The 21,898-nt window shown below is 43.7% G+C and overlaps 1 protein-coding gene across 7 annotated transcripts in view; it reads right to left on the bottom strand.

The window, feature by feature from the left end:
• Positions 1 to 21,898, bottom strand: part of LOC110496558 (uncharacterized) — a 135,177-nt gene that overhangs the window by 70,736 nt on the left and 42,543 nt on the right. For all 7 annotated transcript variants that reach the window (XM_036953312.2, XM_036953309.2, XM_090209075.1 and 4 more), the window contains exons 5-7: positions 12,638 to 12,761; positions 11,631 to 11,912; positions 11,096 to 11,176 (exon numbers count right to left, since the gene is read on the bottom strand). In XM_036953312.2, the coding sequence (XP_036809207.2) occupies positions 11,096 to 11,176; positions 11,631 to 11,912; positions 12,638 to 12,761 (487 nt within the window). The remainder of the gene's footprint in view (positions 1 to 11,095; positions 11,177 to 11,630; positions 11,913 to 12,637; positions 12,762 to 21,898) is intronic.

Here is a 21,898-nt window from a genome sequence, read left to right as displayed (position 1 = left end):
ACACACAGGTCCATACAGCCATCTCAAGTTACGCTACACACAGGTCCATACAGCCATCTCAAGTTACACTACACACAGGTCCATACAGCCATCTCAAGTTACACTACACACAGGTCCATACAGCCATCTCAAGTTACACTACACACAGGTCCATACAGGCATCTCAAGTTACACTACACACAGGTCCATACAGCCATCTCAAGTTACACTACACACAGGTCCATACAGCCATCTCAAGTTACACTACACACAGGTCCATACAGCCATCACAAGTTACACTACACACAGGTCCATACAGCCATCTCAAGTTACACTACACACAGGTCCATACAGCCATCTCAAGTTACACTACACACAGGTCCATACAGCCATCACAAGTTACACTACACACAGGTCCATACAGCCATCTCAAGTTACACTAAACACATGTCCATACAGCAATCTCAAGTTACACTACACACAGGTCCATACAGCCATCTCGAGTTACACGAGATGGCTGTATGGACCTGTGTTTAGTGTAACTCGAGATGGCTGTATGGACCTGTGTGTAGTGTTACACTACACACAGGTCCATACAGCCATCTTGAGTTACACTACACACAGGTCCATACAGCCATCTCGAGTTACACTACACACAGGTCCATACAGCCATCTTGAGTTACACTACACACAGGTCCATACAGCCATCTAAGTTACACTACACACAGGTCCATACAGCCATCTAAGTTACACTACACACAGGTCCATACAGCCATCTCAAGTTACACTACACACAGGTCCATACAGCCATCTCAAGTTACACTACACACAGGTCCATACAGCCATCTTGAGTTACACTACACACAGGTCCATACAGCCATCTCGAGTTACACTACACACAGGTCCATACAGCCATCTTGAGTTACACTACACACAGGTCCATACAGCCATCTAAGTTACACTACACACAGGTCCATACAGCCATCTAAGTTACACTACACACAGGTCCATACAGCCATCTAAGTTACACTACACACAGGTCCATACAGCCATCTAAGTTACACTACACACAGGTCCATACAACCATCTAAGTTACACTACACACAGGTCCATACAGCCATCTCAAGTTACACTACACACAGGTCCATACAGCCATCTCAAGTTACACTACACACAGGTCCATACAGCCATCTCGAGTTACACTACACACAGGTCCATACAGCCATCTCGAGTTACACTACACACAGGTCCATACAGCCATCTCAAGTTACACTACACACAGGTCCATACAGCCATCACAAGTTACACTACACACAGGTCCATACAGCCATCTTGAGTTACACTACACACAGGTCCATACAGCCATCTCGAGTTACACTACACACAGGTCCATACAGCCATCTTGAGTTACACTACACACAGGTCCATACAGCCATCTAAGTTACACTACACACAGGTCCATACAGCCATCTAAGTTACACTACACACAGGTCCATACAGCCATCTAAGTTACACTACACACAGGTCCATACAGCCATCTAAGTTACACTACACACAGGTCCATACAACCATCTAAGTTACACTACACACAGGTCCATACAGCCATCTCAAGTTACACTACACACAGGTCCATACAGCCATCTCGAGTTACACTACACACAGGTCCATACAGCCATCTCAAGTTACACTACACACAGGTCCATACAGCCATCTCAAGTTACACTACACACAGGTCCATACAGCCATCTCAAGTTACACTACACACAGGTCCATACAGCCATCTCAAGTTACACTACACACAGGTCCATACAGCCATCTCAAGTTACACTACACACAGGTCCATACAGCCATCTCAAGTTACACTACACACAGGTCCATACAGCCATCTCAAGTTACACTACACACAGGTCCATACAGCCATCTCAAGTTACACTACACACAGGTCCATACAGCCATCACAAGTTACACTACACACAGGTCCATACAGCCATCTCAAGTTACACTACACACATGTCCATACAGCCATCTCAAGTTACACTACACACAGGTCCATACAGCCATCTCGAGTTACACTACACACAGGTCCATACAGCCATCTCGATTTACACTAAACACAGGTCCATACAGCCATCTCGAGTTACACTACACACAGGTCCATACAGCCATCTTGAGTTACACTACACACAGGTCCATACAGCCATCTCGAGTTACACTACACACAGGTCCATACAGCCATCTTGAGTTACACTACACACAGGTCCATACAGCCATCTAAGTTACACTACACACAGGTCCATACAGCCATCTAAGTTACACTACACACAGGTCAATACAGCCATCTAAGTTACACTACACACAGGTCCATACAGCCATCTAAGTTACACTACACACAGGTCCATACAGCCATCTCAAGTTACACTACACACAGGTCCATACAACCATCTCAAGTTACACTACACACAGGTCCATACAGCCATCTCGAGTTACACTACACACAGGTCCATACAGCCATCTCGAGTTACACTACACACAGGTCCATACAACCATCTCAAGTTACACTACACACAGGTCCATACAGCCATCTCGAGTTACACTACACACAGGTCCATACAGCCATCTCGAGTTACACTACACACAGGTCCATACAGCCATCTCGAGTTACACTACACACAGGTCCATACAGCCATCTCGAGTTACACTACACACAGGTCCATACAGCCATCTCGAGTTACACTACACACAGGTCCATACAGCCATCTAAGTTACACTACACACAGGTCCATACAGCCATCTAAGTTACACTACACACAGGTCCATACAGCCATCTAAGTTACACTACACACAGGTCCATTCAGCCATCTCAAGTTACACTACACACAGGTCCATACAGCCATCTCAAGTTACACTACACACAGGTCCATACAGACATCTCAAGTTACACTACACACAGGTCCATACAGCCATCTCAAGTTACACTACACACAGGTCCATACAGCCATCTCAAGTTACACTACACACAGGTCCATACAGCCATCTCAAGTTACACTACACACAGGTCCATACAGCCATCTCAAGTTACACTACACACAGGTCCATACAGCCATCTCGAGTTACACTACACACAGGTCCATACAGCCATCTAAGTTACACTACACACAGGTCCATACAGCCATCTAAGTTACACTACACACAGGTCCATACAGCCATCTAAGTTACACTACACACAGGTCCATTCAGCCATCTCAAGTTACACTACACACAGGTCCATACAGCCATCTCAAGTTACACTACACACAGGTCCATACAGACATCTCAAGTTACACTACACACAGGTCCATACATCCATCTCAAGTTACACTACACACAGGTCCATACAGCCATCTCAAGTTACACTACACACAGGTCCATACAGCCATCTCAAGTTACACTACACACAGGTCCATACAGCCATCTCAAGTTACACTACACACAGGTCCATACAGCCATCTCAAGTTACACTACACACAGGTCCATACAGCCATCTCGAGTTACACTACACACAGGTCCATACAGCCATCTCGAGTTACACTACACACAGGTCCATACAGCCATCTCGAGTTACACTACACACAGGTCCATACAGCCATCTCGAGTTACACTACACACAGGTCCATACAGCCATCTAAGTTACACTACACACAGGTCCATACAGCCATCTAAGTTACACTACACACAGGTCCATACAGCCATCTAAGTTACACTACACACAGGTCCATTCAGCCATCTCAAGTTACACTACACACAGGTCCATACAGCCATCTCAAGTTACACTACACACAGGTCCATACAGACATCTCAAGTTACACTACACACAGGTCCATACAGCCATCTCAAGTTACACTACACACAGGTCCATACAGCCATCTCAAGTTACACTACACACAGGTCCATAGATCCATCTCAAGTTACACTACACACAGGTCCATACAGCCATCTCAAGTTACACTACACACAGGTCCATACAGCCATCTCAAGTTACACTACACACAGGTCCATACAGCCATCTCAAGTTACACTACACACAGGTCCATACAGCCATCTCAAGTTACACTACACACAGGTCCATACAGCCATCTCAAGTTACACTACACACAGGTCCATACAGCCATCTCAAGTTACACTACACACAGGTCCATACAGCCATCACAAGTTACACTACACACAGGTCCATACAGCCATCTCAAGTTACACTACACACATGTCCATACAGCCATCTCAAGTTACACTACACACAGGTCCATACAGCCATCTCGAGTTACACTACACACAGGTCCATACAGCCATCTCGAGTTACACTAAACACAGGTCCATACAGCCATCTCGAGTTACACTACACACAGGTCCATACAGCCATCTTGAGTTACACTACACACAGGTCCATACAGCCATCTCGAGTTACACTACACACAGGTCCATACAGCCATCTTGAGTTACACTACACACAGGTCCATACAGCCATCTAAGTTACACTACACACAGGTCCATACAGCCATCTAAGTTACACTACACACAGGTCAATACAGCCATCTAAGTTACACTACACACAGGTCCATACAGCCATCTAAGTTACACTACACACAGGTCCATACAGCCATCTCAAGTTACACTACACACAGGTCCATACAGCCATCTCAAGTTACACTACACACAGGTCCATACAGCCATCTCAAGTTACACTACACACAGGTCCATACAGCCATCACAAGTTACACTACACACAGGTCCATACAGCCATCTCAAGTTACACTACACACATGTCCATACAGCCATCTCAAGTTACACTACACACAGGTCCATACAGCCATCTCGAGTTACACTACACACAGGTCCATACAGCCATCTCGAGTTACACTAAACACAGGTCCATACAGCCATCTCGAGTTACACTACACACAGGTCCATACAGCCATCTTGAGTTACACTACACACAGGTCCATACAGCCATCTAAGTTACACTACACACAGGTCCATACAGCCATCTAAGTTACACTACACACAGGTCAATACAGCCATCTAAGTTACACTACACACAGGTCCATACAGCCATCTAAGTTACACTACACACAGGTCCATACAGCCATCTCAAGTTACACTACACACAGGTCCATACAGCCATCTCAAGTTACACTACACACAGGTCCATACAGCCATCTCGAGTTACACTACACACAGGTCCATACAGCCATCTCGAGTTACACTACACACAGGTCCATACAGCCATCTCGAGTTACACTACACACAGGTCCATACAGCCATCTCAAGTTACACTACACACAGGTCCATACAGCCATCTCAAGTTACACTACACACAGGTCCATACAGCCATCTCGAGTTACACTACACACAGGTCCATACAGCCATCTCGAGTTACACTACACACAGGTCCATACAGCCATCTCGAGTTACACTACACACAGGTCCATACAGCCATCTCGAGTTACACTACACACAGGTCCATACAGCCATCTAAGTTACACTACACACAGGTCCATACAGCCATCTAAGTTACACTACACACAGGTCCATACAGCCATCTAAGTTACACTACACACAGGTCCATTCAGCCATCTCAAGTTACACTACACACAGGTCCATACAGCCATCTCAAGTTACACTACACACAGGTCCATACAGACATCTCAAGTTACACTACACACAGGTCCATACAGCCATCTCAAGTTACACTACACACAGGTCCATACAGCCATCTCAAGTTACACTACACACAGGTCCATACATCCATCTCAAGTTACACTACACACAGGTCCATACAGCCATCTCAAGTTACACTACACACAGGTCCATACAGCCATCTCAAGTTACACTACACACAGGTCCATACAGCCATCTCAAGTTACACTACACACAGGTCCATACAGCCATCTCAAGTTACACTACACACAGGTCCATACAGCCATCTCAAGTTACACTACACACAGGTCCATACAGCCATCTCAAGTTACACTACACACAGGTCCATACAGCCATCACAAGTTACACTACACACAGGTCCATACAGCCATCTCAAGTTACACTACACACATGTCCATACAGCCATCTCAAGTTACACTACACACAGGTCCATACAGCCATCTCGAGTTACACTACACACAGGTCCATACAGCCATCTCGAGTTACACTAAACACAGGTCCATACAGCCATCTCGAGTTACACTACACACAGGTCCATACAGCCATCTTGAGTTACACTACACACAGGTCCATACAGCCATCTCGAGTTACACTACACAGGTCCATACAGCCATCTTGAGTTACACTACACACAGGTCCATACAGCCATCTAAGTTACACTACACACAGGTCCATACAGCCATCTAAGTTACACTACACACAGGTCCATACAGCCATCTAAGTTACACTACACACAGGTCAATACAGCCATCTAAGTTACACTACACACAGGTCCATACAGCCATCTAAGTTACACTACACACAGGTCCATACAGCCATCTCAAGTTACACTACACACAGGTCCATACAGCCATCTCAAGTTACACTACACACAGGTCCATACAGCCATCTCGAGTTACACTACACACAGGTCCATACAGCCATCTCGAGTTACACTACACACAGGTCCATACAGCCATCTCGAGTTACACTACACACAGGTCCATACAGCCATCTCAAGTTACACTACACACAGGTCCATACAGCCATCTCAAGTTACACTACACACAGGTCCATACAGCCATCTCGAGTTACACTACACACAGGTCCATACAGCCATCTCGAGTTACACTACACACAGGTCCATACAGCCATCTCGAGTTACACTACACACAGGTCCATACAGCCATCTCGAGTTACACTACACACAGGTCCATACAGCCATCTAAGTTACACTACACACAGGTCCATACAGCCATCTAAGTTACACTACACACAGGTCCATACAGCCATCTAAGTTACACTACACACAGGTCCATTCAGCCATCTCAAGTTACACTACACACAGGTCCATACAGCCATCTCAAGTTACACTACACACAGGTCCATACAGACATCTCAAGTTACACTACACACAGGTCCATACAGCCATCTCAAGTTACACTACACACAGGTCCATACAGCCATCTCAAGTTACACTACACACAGGTCCATACATCCATCTCAAGTTACACTACACACAGGTCCATACAGCCATCTCAAGTTACACTACACACAGGTCCATACAGCCATCTCAAGTTACACTACACACAGGTCCATACAGCCATCTCAAGTTACACTACACACAGGTCCATACAGCCATCTCAAGTTACACTACACACAGGTCCATACAGCCATCTCAAGTTACACTACACACAGGTCCATACAGCCATCTCAAGTTACACTACACACAGGTCCATACAGCCATCACAAGTTACACTACACACAGGTCCATACAGCCATCTCAAGTTACACTACACACATGTCCATACAGCCATCTCAAGTTACACTACACACAGGTCCATACAGCCATCTCGAGTTACACTACACACAGGTCCATACAGCCATCTCGAGTTACACTAAACACAGGTCCATACAGCCATCTCGAGTTACACTACACACAGGTCCATACAGCCATCTTGAGTTACACTACACACAGGTCCATACAGCCATCTCGAGTTACACTACACACAGGTCCATACAGCCATCTTGAGTTACACTACACACAGGTCCATACAGCCATCTAAGTTACACTACACACAGGTCCATACAGCCATCTAAGTTACACTACACACAGGTCCATACAGCCATCTAAGTTACACTACACACAGGTCCATACAGCCATCTAAGTTACACTACACACAGGTCCATACAGCCATCTAAGTTACACTACACACAGGTCCATACAGCCATCTCAAGTTACACTACACACAGGTCCATACAGCCATCTCGAGTTACACTACACACAGGTCCATACAGCCATCTCGAGTTACACTACACACAGGTCCATACAGCCATCTCAAGTTACACTACACACAGGTCCATACAGCCATCTCAAGTTACACTACACACAGGTCCATACAGCCATCTCAAGTTACACTACACACAGGTCCATACAGCCATCACAAGTTACACTACACACAGGTCCATACAGCCATCTCAAGTTACACTACACACATGTCCATACAGCCATCTCAAGTTACACTACACACAGGTCCATACAGCCATCTCGAGTTACACTACACACAGGTCCATACAGCCATCTCGAGTTACACTAAACACAGGTCCATACAGCCATCTCGAGTTACACTACACACAGGTCCATACAGCCATCTTGAGTTACACTACACACAGGTCCATACAGCCATCTCGAGTTACACTACACACAGGTCCATACAGCCATCTTGAGTTACACTACACACAGGTCCATACAGCCATCTAAGTTACACTACACACAGGTCCATACAGCCATCTAAGTTACACTACACACAGGTCCATACAGCCATCTAAGTTACACTACACACAGGTCCATACAGCCATCTAAGTTACACTACACACAGGTCCATACAGCCATCTAAGTTACACTACACACAGGTCCATACAGCCATCTCAAGTTACACTACACACAGGTCCATACAGCCATCTCGAGTTACACTACACACAGGTCCATACAGCCATCTCGAGTTACACTACACACAGGTCCATACAGCCATCTCAAGTTACACTACAAACAGGTCCATACAGCCATCTCAAGTTACACTACACACAGGTCCATACAGCCATCTCAAGTTACACTACACACAGGTCCATACAGCCATCTCGAGTTACACTACACACAGGTCCATACAGCCATCTCGAGTTACACTACACACAGGTCCATACAGCCATCTCGAGTTACACTACACACAGGTCCATACAGCCATCTCGAGTTACACTACACACAGGTCCATACAGCCATCTAAGTTACACTACACACAGGTCCATACAGCCATCTAAGTTACACTACACACAGGTCCATACAGCCATCTAAGTTACACTACACACAGGTCCATACAGCCATCTCAAGTTACACTACACACAGGTCCATACAGCCATCTCAAGTTACACTACACACAGGTCCATACAGACATCTCAAGTTACACTACACACAGGTCCATACAGCCATCTCAAGTTACACTACACACAGGTCCATACAGCCATCTCAAGTTACACTACACACAGGTCCATACATCCATCTCAAGTTACACTACACACAGGTCCATACAGCCATCTCAAGTTACACTACACACAGGTCCATACAGCCATCTCAAGTTACACTACACACAGGTCCATACAGCCATCTCAAGTTACACTACACACAGGTCCATACAGCCATCTCAAGTTACACTACACACAGGTCCATACAGCCATCTCGAGTTACACTACACACAGGTCCATACAGCCATCTCGAGTTACACTACACACAGGTCCATACAGCTATGGGTGCTTCCATCTCGAGTTACACTACACACAGGTCCATACAGCTATGGGTGCTTCCATCCTGAGTTACACTACATACAGGTCCATACAGCTATGGGTGCTTCCCCATCCTGAGTTACACTACACACAGGTCCATACAGCTATGGGTGCTTCCATCTCGAGTTACACTACACACAGGTCCATACAGCTATGGGTGCTTCCATCCTGAGTTACACTACACACAGATGTTCAGAGCACACTAGAATAGCTAATTAGCACATGTGGTCGCCTCTTGTCTGCAACATGGAGATGTGGCCGAGTGGGAACATTAACTCTATCAAGATGTGTATCAATTTGACTTTTTTTGATTATTATCTTGCTGATATGAAAGATAAGGTCCTTCCGCATCCTAAACCGGCCCTCAAGTGCTGCGTGGTAATGTTCAGATTGAGCGTCAGGGCTCTAAACTCCCCTGCACAGGAGACGCCTTCGTCCAATGACACTCACGTGTAACGTAACGGAGAGTCATGATCAAGGGCTTTGGTCTAAGGTGAAAGCGTAGCCTACAGGTAGCAAACGTCAGGGAACTGCCTGGAAACAGCTGAACTGACGACAAAGTAGTGCAACAGGCCAACACATTGAGGGGTCTTCCATGGTAACACACGACCATACTAATTGGAGTGGTTCGAATCTACCCCCGAGTCCAGGTTGATAAAACTGTCATCTCCCACTTTTCTCTGTGACATCTCTCTCCTATCTTTATCAAACAGCTGATGTCTCTTCTCAGAATGACTGGTGGGATGTGTGTGCTGCAGCTCCTGGATCAGGTCTAAACAGTGTTCTGGTGAGCCTTACAGCAGACAGCTCAGAGTGCAAGAGAAGAGGGAGGAGAGTTGGATGTCTTCCTCCTCTCCTCTTCAAAGGAAATCACTTTTTTTCTAGAGGGTTCTGAAAGTGTTCTGGGCTGTTCTACAGTTCTGAAGGTGTTCTGAGTAACTTCTCTCTCCCTGTTTGTCTGTCTTTCATACGTAGGCCTATACGCAGAGTACAGACAGACACACAGAGACACAAACAAACATACAAACACACACACACACACACAGACACACACACACTTACAAACATGAAGGACACTTCCGCATATGTACAAAAAGTCTGTACAGACAAAAACAGACATCAGGGCGGAAATGCCTTCAGGTTAAAAATCATTTCAGAAATGGCTGTGCTCTCCACCCATCCCTGAGCTCTCTCTTTCTCTGTCAACATAGTTGATTCTGCTTGATACCAACTGTGTGGGAACACTTTCTCCAGGCATAAATACTCAAAATCAGCAAGTCTACATATGATGGTGGTTGTGGGAGTGATGTGTGATGGTTGCAGAAGCATTTTGTGATGGTCAGTGTGATGGTTGCAGAAGCATTGTGTGATGGTTGGTGTGGTGGTTGCAGAAGCATTGTGTGATGGTTGGTGTGGTGGATGTGGGAGCGATGTGTGATGGTTGCAGAAGCATTGTGTGATGGTCAGTGTGATGGTTGCAGAAGCGTTGTGTGATGGTCAGTGTGATGGTTGCAGAAGCGTTGTGTGATGGTCAGTGTGATGGTTGCAGAAGCATTGTGTGATGGTTGGTGTGGTGGTTGTGGGAGCGATATGTAATGTTTGGTGTTCTCACCCGAGCACCAGGTATCTCACAGCAGGCCTCCTGACTGGCCAGGGAGGCATCACAGTACACCATCACCTGCTGAATGTCCATCTGTGAGACGGGCAGAGATGAAGAGGAAAGGGGCAGAGAGAAAGGAAGGGAGAGATAGGGGACGAGAGGATGGAAGAGAGCGAGCGAGAGAGAGGAAGAGAGAGAGAGAGAGAGAGAAAGAGAGAGAAGGATAACAAATATTGTTAGAGACCAAGTATACCCACTACAACTACAAGCCCACTACTACAGCCCCAACCATCACCCCTAAGTATACCTGTCCCCTATCTCCACCTCTCCCTCCATCTCCTCCCTCCTCCCATCCTCTCCACCTTTCCTTACATGTCTCTCCTCCTCCAAGCCTCTCTACCTCTCCCTCCATCTCTTCCCTCCTCCCACAGTCTTCACCTCCATATAGCTACTCCCCACATACAGGTTGACCCAACCCCATCTCCCTACACCCAACTTCCTACCACAATCAACCCCCCCTCAACCTCCCTGGTCTTCCAGTCAATACCTCCACAGGGGCAGCATCAGTAGCTCTGATCCCCAGCAGGGTGTGTCCTTTGGTGGGTAGCTCTCCCCGGGGCTCCAGGGGCATGGTCTGGATGGAGCTGCAGTCCACGTGTAGAGAGGCTGCTCCCTGTTGGACGCTGAGGGACAGTTTGTGCCAGCCACTGTCCAGGAGAGACTCAACTCCCTCCCCACTGAACAAACACCCAACTGGGTCACTCAGGGGGTCGGCCCCCCGCGCACGCAGGGACAGGGTGGCCTCAGGGCCATTCAGGTCAAGAGAGAACTAGGGGGGAGGGAGGAAGGAAAGAGGAGAGAGGATGAGGCAGGGGAGGGGAGGGGGGAGACGAGGAGGCAGGGGAGGGGAGGGGGGAGACAAGGAGGCAGGGGAGGGGAGGAGAGACAGGGAAAAAACAGTTGTATCACATCTGTTTGGGAAACAACACCTCTACAGAGAAGTCTACAGATCTGACAGAATCTGATATTGTGTTGTAGGTGTAAGCAATGTTGAAGCCAATGCCTCATTGAATATGCCTATCCAGTCCCAAGCAGTAGCCACAAGGAGAAGGAGCTACACGTTCAGTACAGTGCTTTGTGTCTCAATATGGGCTACATGGAACACACTGCAAAGTTAGCAAAGACATAGACAAAAGTAATATACTGTATACTAATTATTGCCACTGAAAACACACAATCAATCATTTATAATGAGATGGTTTGCCTGCAATTCATCATATACATGGAGTATTTAAATGTGGCTTCAGACTTATTATAGAAGTAACATGAATAATAATGAGAAACAACAGAGAGAGAGAGAGGAGAAGCTGAAGGGAGGATAGAGAGTGGAGAGATGGAGAGGGGAGAGATGAAAGAGGGAGCAGAAGAGAGAGAGAGATGAGGGAGAGACAGAGGAGAGAGTATGGTGGAGAGAAGGAAGAGGGGAGGAAAGAGCGTAATAAAAGAGGGTAGAGAACAGAGATGAGAGAGGGAGGTGAAAAGAGAAGTGTATACCTGTGGGTATCCCTGTTCATCAGAGATCTGGAAGAGGTAGATGTTGTCTCTCAGTGTTTTCTTCTTGAGGAGCAAAGTGAAGACCAGCGTGAACTCATCAGGAAGACCATGGGGGAACACCTGACTGAGAAAACAAACTGTTAGACACACACACACACACACAAAGTCTTGTACAGCTAACCTTATGGGGACACACAATTCAGTCCCATTCAAAATCCTATTTTCCCTAACCCCTATCCCTAACCTTAACCTTAACATGTACTCTTACCCTAACCTTAACCTAAAAACCTATTTTAACCCTAACCCTAAAACTAACCCTAGCTCCTAACGATTCACATAATTCTAACCCTAACCCTAATTCTAACCTCAACCCTAAACCCCTTAGAAATAACATTTGGCCTTGTGGAAACTAACAAAATATCCCCAGTTGGTCAAATTTTTGTTTGTTTATAACTATTCACAAGATTAGTTAAACACGTCCGCACATACACATACAGTGCCTTGCGAAAGTATTCGGCCCCCTTGAACTTTGCGACCTTTTGCCACATTTCAGGCTTCAAACATAAAGATATAAAACTGTATTTTTTTGCGAAGAATCAACAACAAGTGGGACACAATCATGAAGTGGAACGACATTTATTGGATATTTCAAACTTTTTTAACAAATCAAAAACTGAAAAATTGGGCGTGCAAAATTATTCAGCCCCCTTAAGTTAATACTTTGTAGCGCCACCTTTTGCTGCGATTACAGCTGTAAGTCGTTTGGGGTATGTCTCTATCAGTTTTGCACATCGAGAGACTGAAATGTTTTCCCATTCCTCCTTGCAAAACAGCTCGAGCTCAGTGAGGTTGGATGGAGAGCATTTGTGAACAGCAGTTTTCAGTTCTTTCCACAGATTCTCGATTGGATTCAGGTCTGAACTTTGACTTGGCCATTCTAACACCTGGATATGTTTATTTTTGAACCATTCCATTGTAGATTTTGCTTTATGTTTTGGATCATTGTCTTGTTGGAAGACAAATCTCCGTCCCAGTCTCAGGTCTTTTGCAGACTCCATCAGGTTTTCTTCCAGAATGGTCCTGTATTTGGCTCCATCCATCTTCCCATCAATTTTAACCATCTTCCCTGTCCCTGCTGAAGAAAAGCAGGCCCAAACCATGATGCTGCCACCACCATGTTTGACAGTGGGGATGGTGTGTTCAGCTGTGTTGCTTTTACGCCAAACATAACGTTTTGCATTGTTGCCAAAAAGTTCAATTTTGGTTTCATCTGACCAGAGCACCTTCTTCCACATGTTTGGTGTGTCTCCCAGGTGGCTTGTGGCAAACTTTAAACAACACTTTTTATGGATATCTTTTAGAAATTGCTTTCTTCTTGCCACTCTTCCATAAAGGCCAGATTTGTGCAATATACGACTGATTGTTGTCCTATGGACAGAGTCTCCCACCTCAGCTGTAGATCTCTGCAGTTCATCCAGAGTGATCATGGGCCTCTTGGCTGCATCTCTGATCAGTCTTCTCCTTGTATGAGCTGAAAGTTTAGAGGGACGGCCAGGTCTTGGTAGATTTGCAGTGGTCTGATACTCCTTCCATTTCAATAGTATCGCTTGCACAGTGCTCCTTGGGATGTTTAAAGCTTGGGAAATCTTTTTGTATCCAAATCCGGCTTTAAACTTCTTCACAACAGCATCTCGGACCTGCCTGGTGTGTTCCTTGTTCTTCATGATGCTCTCTGCGCTTTTAACGGACCTCTGAGACTTTCACAGTGCAGGTGCATTTATACGGAGACTTGATTACACACAGGTGGATTGTATTTATCATCATTAGTCATTTAGGTCAACATTGGATCATTCAGAGATCCTCACTGAACTTCTGGAGAGAGTTTGCTGCACTGAAAGTAAAGGGGCTGAATAATTTTGCACGCCCAATTTTTCAGTTTTTGATTTGTTAAAAAAGTTTGAAATATCCAATAAATGTCGTTCCACTTCATGATTGTGTCCCACCTGTTGTTGATTCTTCACAAAAAAATACAGTTTTATATCTTTATGTTTGAAGCCTGAAATGTGGCAAAAGGTCGCAAAGTTCAAGGGGGCCGAATACTTTTGCAAGGCACTGTATGTGTGTGTTGTAAGAATAAGGAGACAGGGACACCTGTCGTTAAGGAAGGTGATTAGTAACATAATACCAGGTATAGTTACAGATGTGGCGGTCATTACATTTTGTCAGGTGGTTAGTAAGATAAAACCAGGTATAGTTACAGATGTGGCAGTCATTACATTTTGTCAGATGGTTAGTAAGATAAAATCAGGTATAGTTACAGATGTGGCGGTCATTACATTTTGTCAGGTGGTTAGTAAGATAAAACCAGGTATAGTTACAGACGTGGCGGTCATTACATTTTGTCAGATGGTTAGTAAGATAAAACCAGGTATAGTTACAGATGTGGCGGTCATTACATTTTGTCAGGTGGTTAGTAAGATAAAACCAGGTATAGTTACAGATGTGGCAGTCATTATATTTTGTCAGATGGTTAGTAAGATAAAATCAGGTATAGTTACAGATGTGGCGGTCATTACATTTTGTCAGGTGGTTAGTAAGATAAAACCAGGTATAGTTACAGATGTGGCAGTCATTACATTTTGTCAGGTGGTTAGTAAGATAAAACCAGGTATAGTTACAGATGTGGCAGTCATTACATTTTGTCAGATGGTTAGTAAGATAAAACCAGGTATAGTTACAGATGTGGCAGTCATTACATTTTGTCAGGTGGTTAGTAAGATAAAACCAGGTATAGTTCCAGATGTGGCGGTCATTACATTTTGTCAGATGGTTAGTAAGATAACACCAGGTATAGTTACAGATGTGGCGGTCATTACATTTTGTCAGGTGGTTAGTAAGATAAAACCAGGTATAGTTACAGATGTGGCGGTCATTACATTTTGTCAGATGGTTAGTAAGATAAAACCAGGTATAGTTACAGATGTGGCGGTCATTACATTTTGTCAGGTGGTTAGTAAGATAAAACCAGGTATAGTTACAGATGTGGCGGTCATTACATTTTGTCAGATGGTTAGTAAGATAAAACCAGGTATAGTTACAGATGTGGTGGTCATTACATTTTGTCAGGTGGTTAGTAAGATAAAACCAGGTATAGTTACAGATGTGGCGGTCATTACATTTTGTCAGGTGGTTAGTAAGATAAAACCAGGTATAGTTACAGATGTGGCGGTCATTACATTTTGTCAGGTGGTTAGTAAGATAAAACCAGGTACAGTTCCAGATGTGGCGGTCATTACATTTTGTCAGATGGTTAGTAAGATAACACCAGGTATAGTTACAGATGTGGCGGTCATTACATTTTGTCAGGTGGTTAGTAAGATAAAACCAGGTATAGTTACAGATGTGGCGGTCATTACATTTTGTCAGATGGTTAGTAAGATAAAACCAGGTATAGTTACAGATGTGGCGGTCATTACATTTTGTCAGGTGGTTAGTAAGATAAAACCAGGTATAGTTACAGATGTGGCGGTCATTACATTTTGTCAGATGGTTAGTAAGATAAAACCAGGTATAGTTACAGATGTGGTGGTCATTACATTTTGTCAGGTGGTTAGTAAGATAAAACCAGGTATAGTTACAGATGTGGCGGTCATTACATTTTGTCAGGTGGTTAGTAAGATAAAACCAGGTATAGTTACAGATGTGGCGGTCATTACATTTTGTCAGATGGTTAGTAAGATAAAACCAGGTATAGTTACAGATGTGGCGGTCATTACATTTTGTCAGATGGTTAGTAAGATAAAACCAGGTATAGTTACAGATGTGGCGGTCATTACATTTTGTCAGGTGGTTAGTAAGATAAAACCAGGTATAGTTACAGATGTGGCGGTCATTACATTTTGTCAGATGGTTATTAAGATAAAACCAGGTATAGTTACAGATGTGGCAGTCATTACATTTTGTCAGGTGGTTAGTAAGATAAAACCAGGTATAGTTACAGATGTGGCAGTCATTACATTTTGTCAGGTGGTTAGTAAGATAAAACCAGGTATAGTTACAGATGTGGCGGTCATTACATTTTGTCAGGTGGTTAGTAAGATAAAACCAGGTATAGTTACAGATGTGGCGGTCATTACATTTTGTCAGGTGGTTAGTAAGATAAAACCAGGTATAGTTACAGATGTGGCGGTCATTACATTTTGTCAGATGGTTAGTAAGATAAAACCAGGTATAGTTACAGATGTGGCGGTCATTACATTTTGTCAGGTGGTTAATAAGATAAAACCAGGTATAGTTACAGATGTGGCGGTCATTACATTTTGTCAGGTGGTTAGTAAGATAAAACCAGGTATAGTTACAGATGTGGCGGTCATTACATTTTGTCAGATGGTTAGTAAGATAAAACCAGGTATAGTTACAGATGTGGCGGTCATTACATTTTGTCAGGTGGTTAGTAAGATAAAACCAGGTATAGTTACAGATGTGGCGGTCATTACATTTTGTCAGGTGGTTAGTAAGATAAAACCAGGTATAGTTACAGATGTGGCAGTCATTACATTTTGTCAGATGGTTAGTAAGATAAAACCAGGTATAGTTACAGATGTGGCGGTCATTACATTTTGTCAGATGGTTTATTGTCATGCAAGAGACTGCCGGTCGCACGGTAATTGACCGTAATGAACATAAACACATTTAGCGTCTCCAGGCCTCCACGTAAACAAGCCTCCTTTGGAGCATCTACATTTTAAAAAGTACAATAAATCCATTGAATATACACCATCACAATAAATCACTTATTTATTTTAGTCAGGTTTAAAGAAACCTTATGAGATGAAGAAAATGTATTTCACTAGAACAAGCGCCATGCCATAGGTTGTAGTCCTGTTCATTTAGCAGACAAGATATGCTTATAAGTTCCTGGCCCATTATTTTATATTATATGATATAGTAAGAAGAATATAATTGAAGTTATCTGAATAAAGTAGAAACAAAATTTTTCCCATTCTGTAGCGAGAGTGTCATATGAAGTGGCTATGTTCAGAATTAAAGTGATCATTTGAAACATGTCTAATATGCTAGATTTAGAGTTATTTGGCAACTTTAGTTGTGAATGATACAAGCCTTAGAATGTCTCAGAAATCAAACATGTTTTGGCTGCATGGTGCGACTACAGACTATGGATGGTTTGAGAAAGTAGCAAAAAATGCTTAGATCTCTGTTCCTTGCCTCAGGCTGCACAGCTGTTCTCTCATCAAGTGATCATAATTTCACCCATCAAACTATTCTCAATTGAATCTTGTCTTTACTAATATGTAAAATGAGTTCTGATTTAGAATGGCCCATTATCAAACGGGCAGGAACAGGGGCAAGAGAAAAAAACATATCACCCATAGCGAATGGAGGCCCCTTTCCCGCCGGGAAATACTCATGTAGGGTAGGCTACTCTGGTTATCAACAGGTGATATTCCACCCGAACTCAGTAAGCCATGGACTCGCCAACCTTGTCCCTGTAACTACCCATGTGAAATCTCTTCAGGAACATGGATAGTAACATGTTTTCACAAGGCTATTCCATGAAACTGTTGACAGTCCCTCTCTCGGTGTCATAGAAAATGGACTAAAGGAGAGATGAGATGGAAAAGCATGGTGGTGAGATATTCTGTATAGCTAAAGGTAATGTGTCAGCCTACTAATTCTGAAAATAGAACTATTACTGTTGAGCGTGAAAAACCCAGCGGCGCTGCCGTTCTTGACACAGTCCGGGGGGCCTGGCACCTACTACCATACCCATTTCGAAAAGCACTTCAATCTTTGTCTTCCTCATTAACCCTCTGAATGGCACACATACACAATCCATGTTTCAATTGTCTTAAGGCCAAAAAATCCTTCTTTAACTTCTTAAGGTATAGGGGGCAGCATTTTCACTTTTGGATAAATAGCGTGCCCAATTTCAACTTCCTGCTACTCATGCCAAGAATATAAGATATGCATAGTATTAGTAGATTTGGATAGAAAACACTCTGAAGATTCTAAAACTGTTTGAATCATGTCTGTGAGTATAACATAACTTATGTAGCAGGCAAAACCCCGAGGACTAATCGTTCAGAAATGTTTTTTTGAGGTCTCTGTCTGTTCACTGAGTTCTCATTGGCAAACAATATTTTTTAGGAACTTGTTTTCAGTTCCTACCGCTTCCACTGGATGTCACCAGTCTTTGGAATTTGGTTGAGGTTATTCATTTGTGCAATGATGCCAACTAGGAACTGCGTAACACTATTGAGAGTTGCGCAAGACTTGAAAAGTTGCTTGGTTTGTTGTGTTCCTGTATTGAACACAGATAGACCCGTCTTCAATTTGATCGATTATTAACATTTAAAAATACCTAAAGTTGTATTACAAAAGTAGTCTGTAATATTTTGGCAAAGTTCATAGGCAACTTTTTAAATATTTTGTAGTGACGTTGCGCATTTTGGAAGCTGTTTTTTTCTTGATCAAACGCGCCAAATAAATTGACATTTTGGATATATATGGATGGAATTAATCGAACAAAAGGACCAATTGTGATGTTTATGGGACATATTGGAGTGCCAACAAAAGAAGCTCGTCAAAGGTAAGGCATGTTTTAAATGTTATTTCTGCGTTTTGTGTAGCGCCTGCAGGGTTGAAATATGCTACTCTCTTTGTTTACTGTTGTGCTATCATCAGATAATAGCTTCTTATGCTTTCGCCGAAAAGCTTTTTTAAACTCTGACATGTTGGCTGGATTCACAACGAGTGTAGCTTTAATTGAGTATCTTACATGTGTGAGTTAATGAAAGTTAGATTTTTTTAATCAATTTATTCGAATTTTCCGCTCTGCATTTTCCCTGTTTTTTGGCCAAGTGGGACGCAAGCATCCCCTATACCATAAGAAGTTGACCTGTCTCCTCCCCTTCACCTACAATGATTTAGGTGGATTTAACAGGTGACATCAATAAGGGATCATGGCTTTCACCTGGATTCACCTGGTCAGTTTGTCATGGAAAGAGCAGGTGTTCCTAATGTTTTTATGCACTCAATGTATACTCAGAAGATCTTTGAGGAGAACTGTGGTCCATTGTCTGAAACTACTGTCTCCGTAACTCCATGGCAGACAAAGGCTTCTTTTACAGCCCTGAAGGTGGTCTCAACCGAAGTCTTGTTCCACTCAAGTAGGGCCATTCCCACCTTTTGCCATGGTCGTTCAGGAATGGAGGGAGGGTATGAGCGGCTGTTCTGTGTTTTTGGCAGATTTCACACCTGTCGACTGCTTGTCGGATCTGGGATGAAATTCCTGGCCACCACACTGACTGCTGGGCCCTTGCTTGGCACTTTGAGATTCCTTGATGTCCATCATGGATCTTTTGAAGTATTTCACCTCTTGAGTGTCTGTGCTTACAGTTAGTTACAAGTCTTTCACCTTTCAGAATAATGAAAGGTGTCTGTGTGCAGCTTTACCTCTGCAACTGGTAGTGAGGAAACGATGGTATCCACGTACACTATCTTGTCCAGTTGTAAGTCGCAGTGGATGGTGCGTCACCCATCGGTGCCCTCGACAGCGTATCTGCAGTGATGAGATTCTTCCCAACACATGGACGATGTTGTAGGTGAATCTCAGAGGTCGCGGTGTAAATCATAGGACCCTGATCTAGGACTCTGGAGCCTAGCAACGGGAGGAGGGGTTTGTGGTCAGTTTCTGGTGTGAACTGCAGGACCTGAAGGTAAGGAGTCAGTCTTTCACATGCCTATGTGGCTGCTATGGCCTCTTTCTCAATCTATGATTAGCATTTCTCTATATCAGTCATTCCTCTTGAGTTGTATGTCACAGGTGTCCAAGTATTGTCAGCCTGTTTCTGAGTCAGCACAGCACCTACAGTTGAAGTCGGAAGTTTACATACACCTCAGTCAAATACATTTAAACTCAGCTTTCACAATTCCTCACATTTAATACAAGTAAAAAATCCCTGTCTTAGGTCAGTTAGGATCACCACTTTATTTTAAGAATGTGAAATGTCAGAATAATAGTATAGAGAATGATTTACTTCAGCTTTTATTTCTTTCATCACATTCCCAGTGGGTCAGAAGTTTACATACACTCAATTAGTATTTGGTAGCATTGCCTTTAAATGGTTAAACTTGGGTAAAATGTTTTGAGTAGCCTTCCACAAGCTTCCCACAATAAGTTGGGTGAATTTTGGCCCATTCCTCTTGACAGAGCCGGTGTAACTGAGTTAGGTTTGTAGGCCTCCTTGCTCGCACACGCTTTTTCAGTTCTGCCCATACATTTCCTATAGGATTGAGGTCAGGGCTTTGTGATGGCCACTCCAATACCTTGACTTTGTTGTCCTTAAGCAATTTTGCTACAACTTTTTCTTCGGCTTGGAAGCCTCCCCCTTTTTCCTCCAAACATAACGATGGTCATTATGGCCAAACAGTTCTATTTTTGTTTCATCAGACCACAGGAAATTTCTCCAAACAGTACGATCTTTGTCCCCATGTGCAGTTGCAAACCACAGTCTGGCTTTTTATGGCGGTTTTGGAGCAGTGGCTTCTTCCTTGCTGAGTGGCCTTTCAGGTTATGTCGATATAGGACTCGTTTTACTGTGGATATAGATACCTGTTTCTTTCAGCATCTTCACAAGGTCATTTGCTGTTGTTCTGGGATTGATTTGCACATTTCGCACCAAAGTACGTTCATCCATAGGAGACAGAACGCATCTCCTTCCTGAGCGGTATGACGGCTGCGTGGTCTCATGGTGTTTATACTTGCGTACTATTGTTTGTACAGATGAACATGGCACTTTCAGGCATTTGAAAATTGCTCCCAAGGATGAACCAAACCTTTTCTGAGGTTTTGGCTGATTTCTTTTGATTTCCCCATGATGTCAAGCAAAGAGGCACCGAGCTTGAAGGTAAAGCCATGACATATTTTTTGGGAATTTTCCAAGCTGTTTAAAGGCACAGTCAACTTAGTGTATTTAAACTTCTGACCAACTGGAATTGTGATACAGTGAATTATAAGTGAAACAATCTGTCTGTAAATGATTGTTGGAAGAATTACTTGTGTCATACACAAAGTAGATGTCCTAACCGACTTGCCAAAACTATAGTTTGTTAACAAGAAATTTGTGGAGTGGTTGAAAAACAAGTTTTAATGATTCCAACCTAAGTATATGTAAACTTCCGACATCAACCATGCACGAGTACTGAGCGAGTGTTTTTTGGAGGACTCAGTTCCTCCTT

This window comes from Oncorhynchus mykiss, chromosome 18, assembly GCF_057628025.1.
Source record: "Oncorhynchus mykiss isolate SJ-2025 chromosome 18, ASM5762802v1, whole genome shotgun sequence".
NCBI classification, from domain to species: Eukaryota; Metazoa; Chordata; class Actinopteri; order Salmoniformes; family Salmonidae; genus Oncorhynchus; species Oncorhynchus mykiss.
Note: the sequence above shows the minus strand (reverse complement) of the source record. Positions and strands in the feature narration are given on the sequence as shown.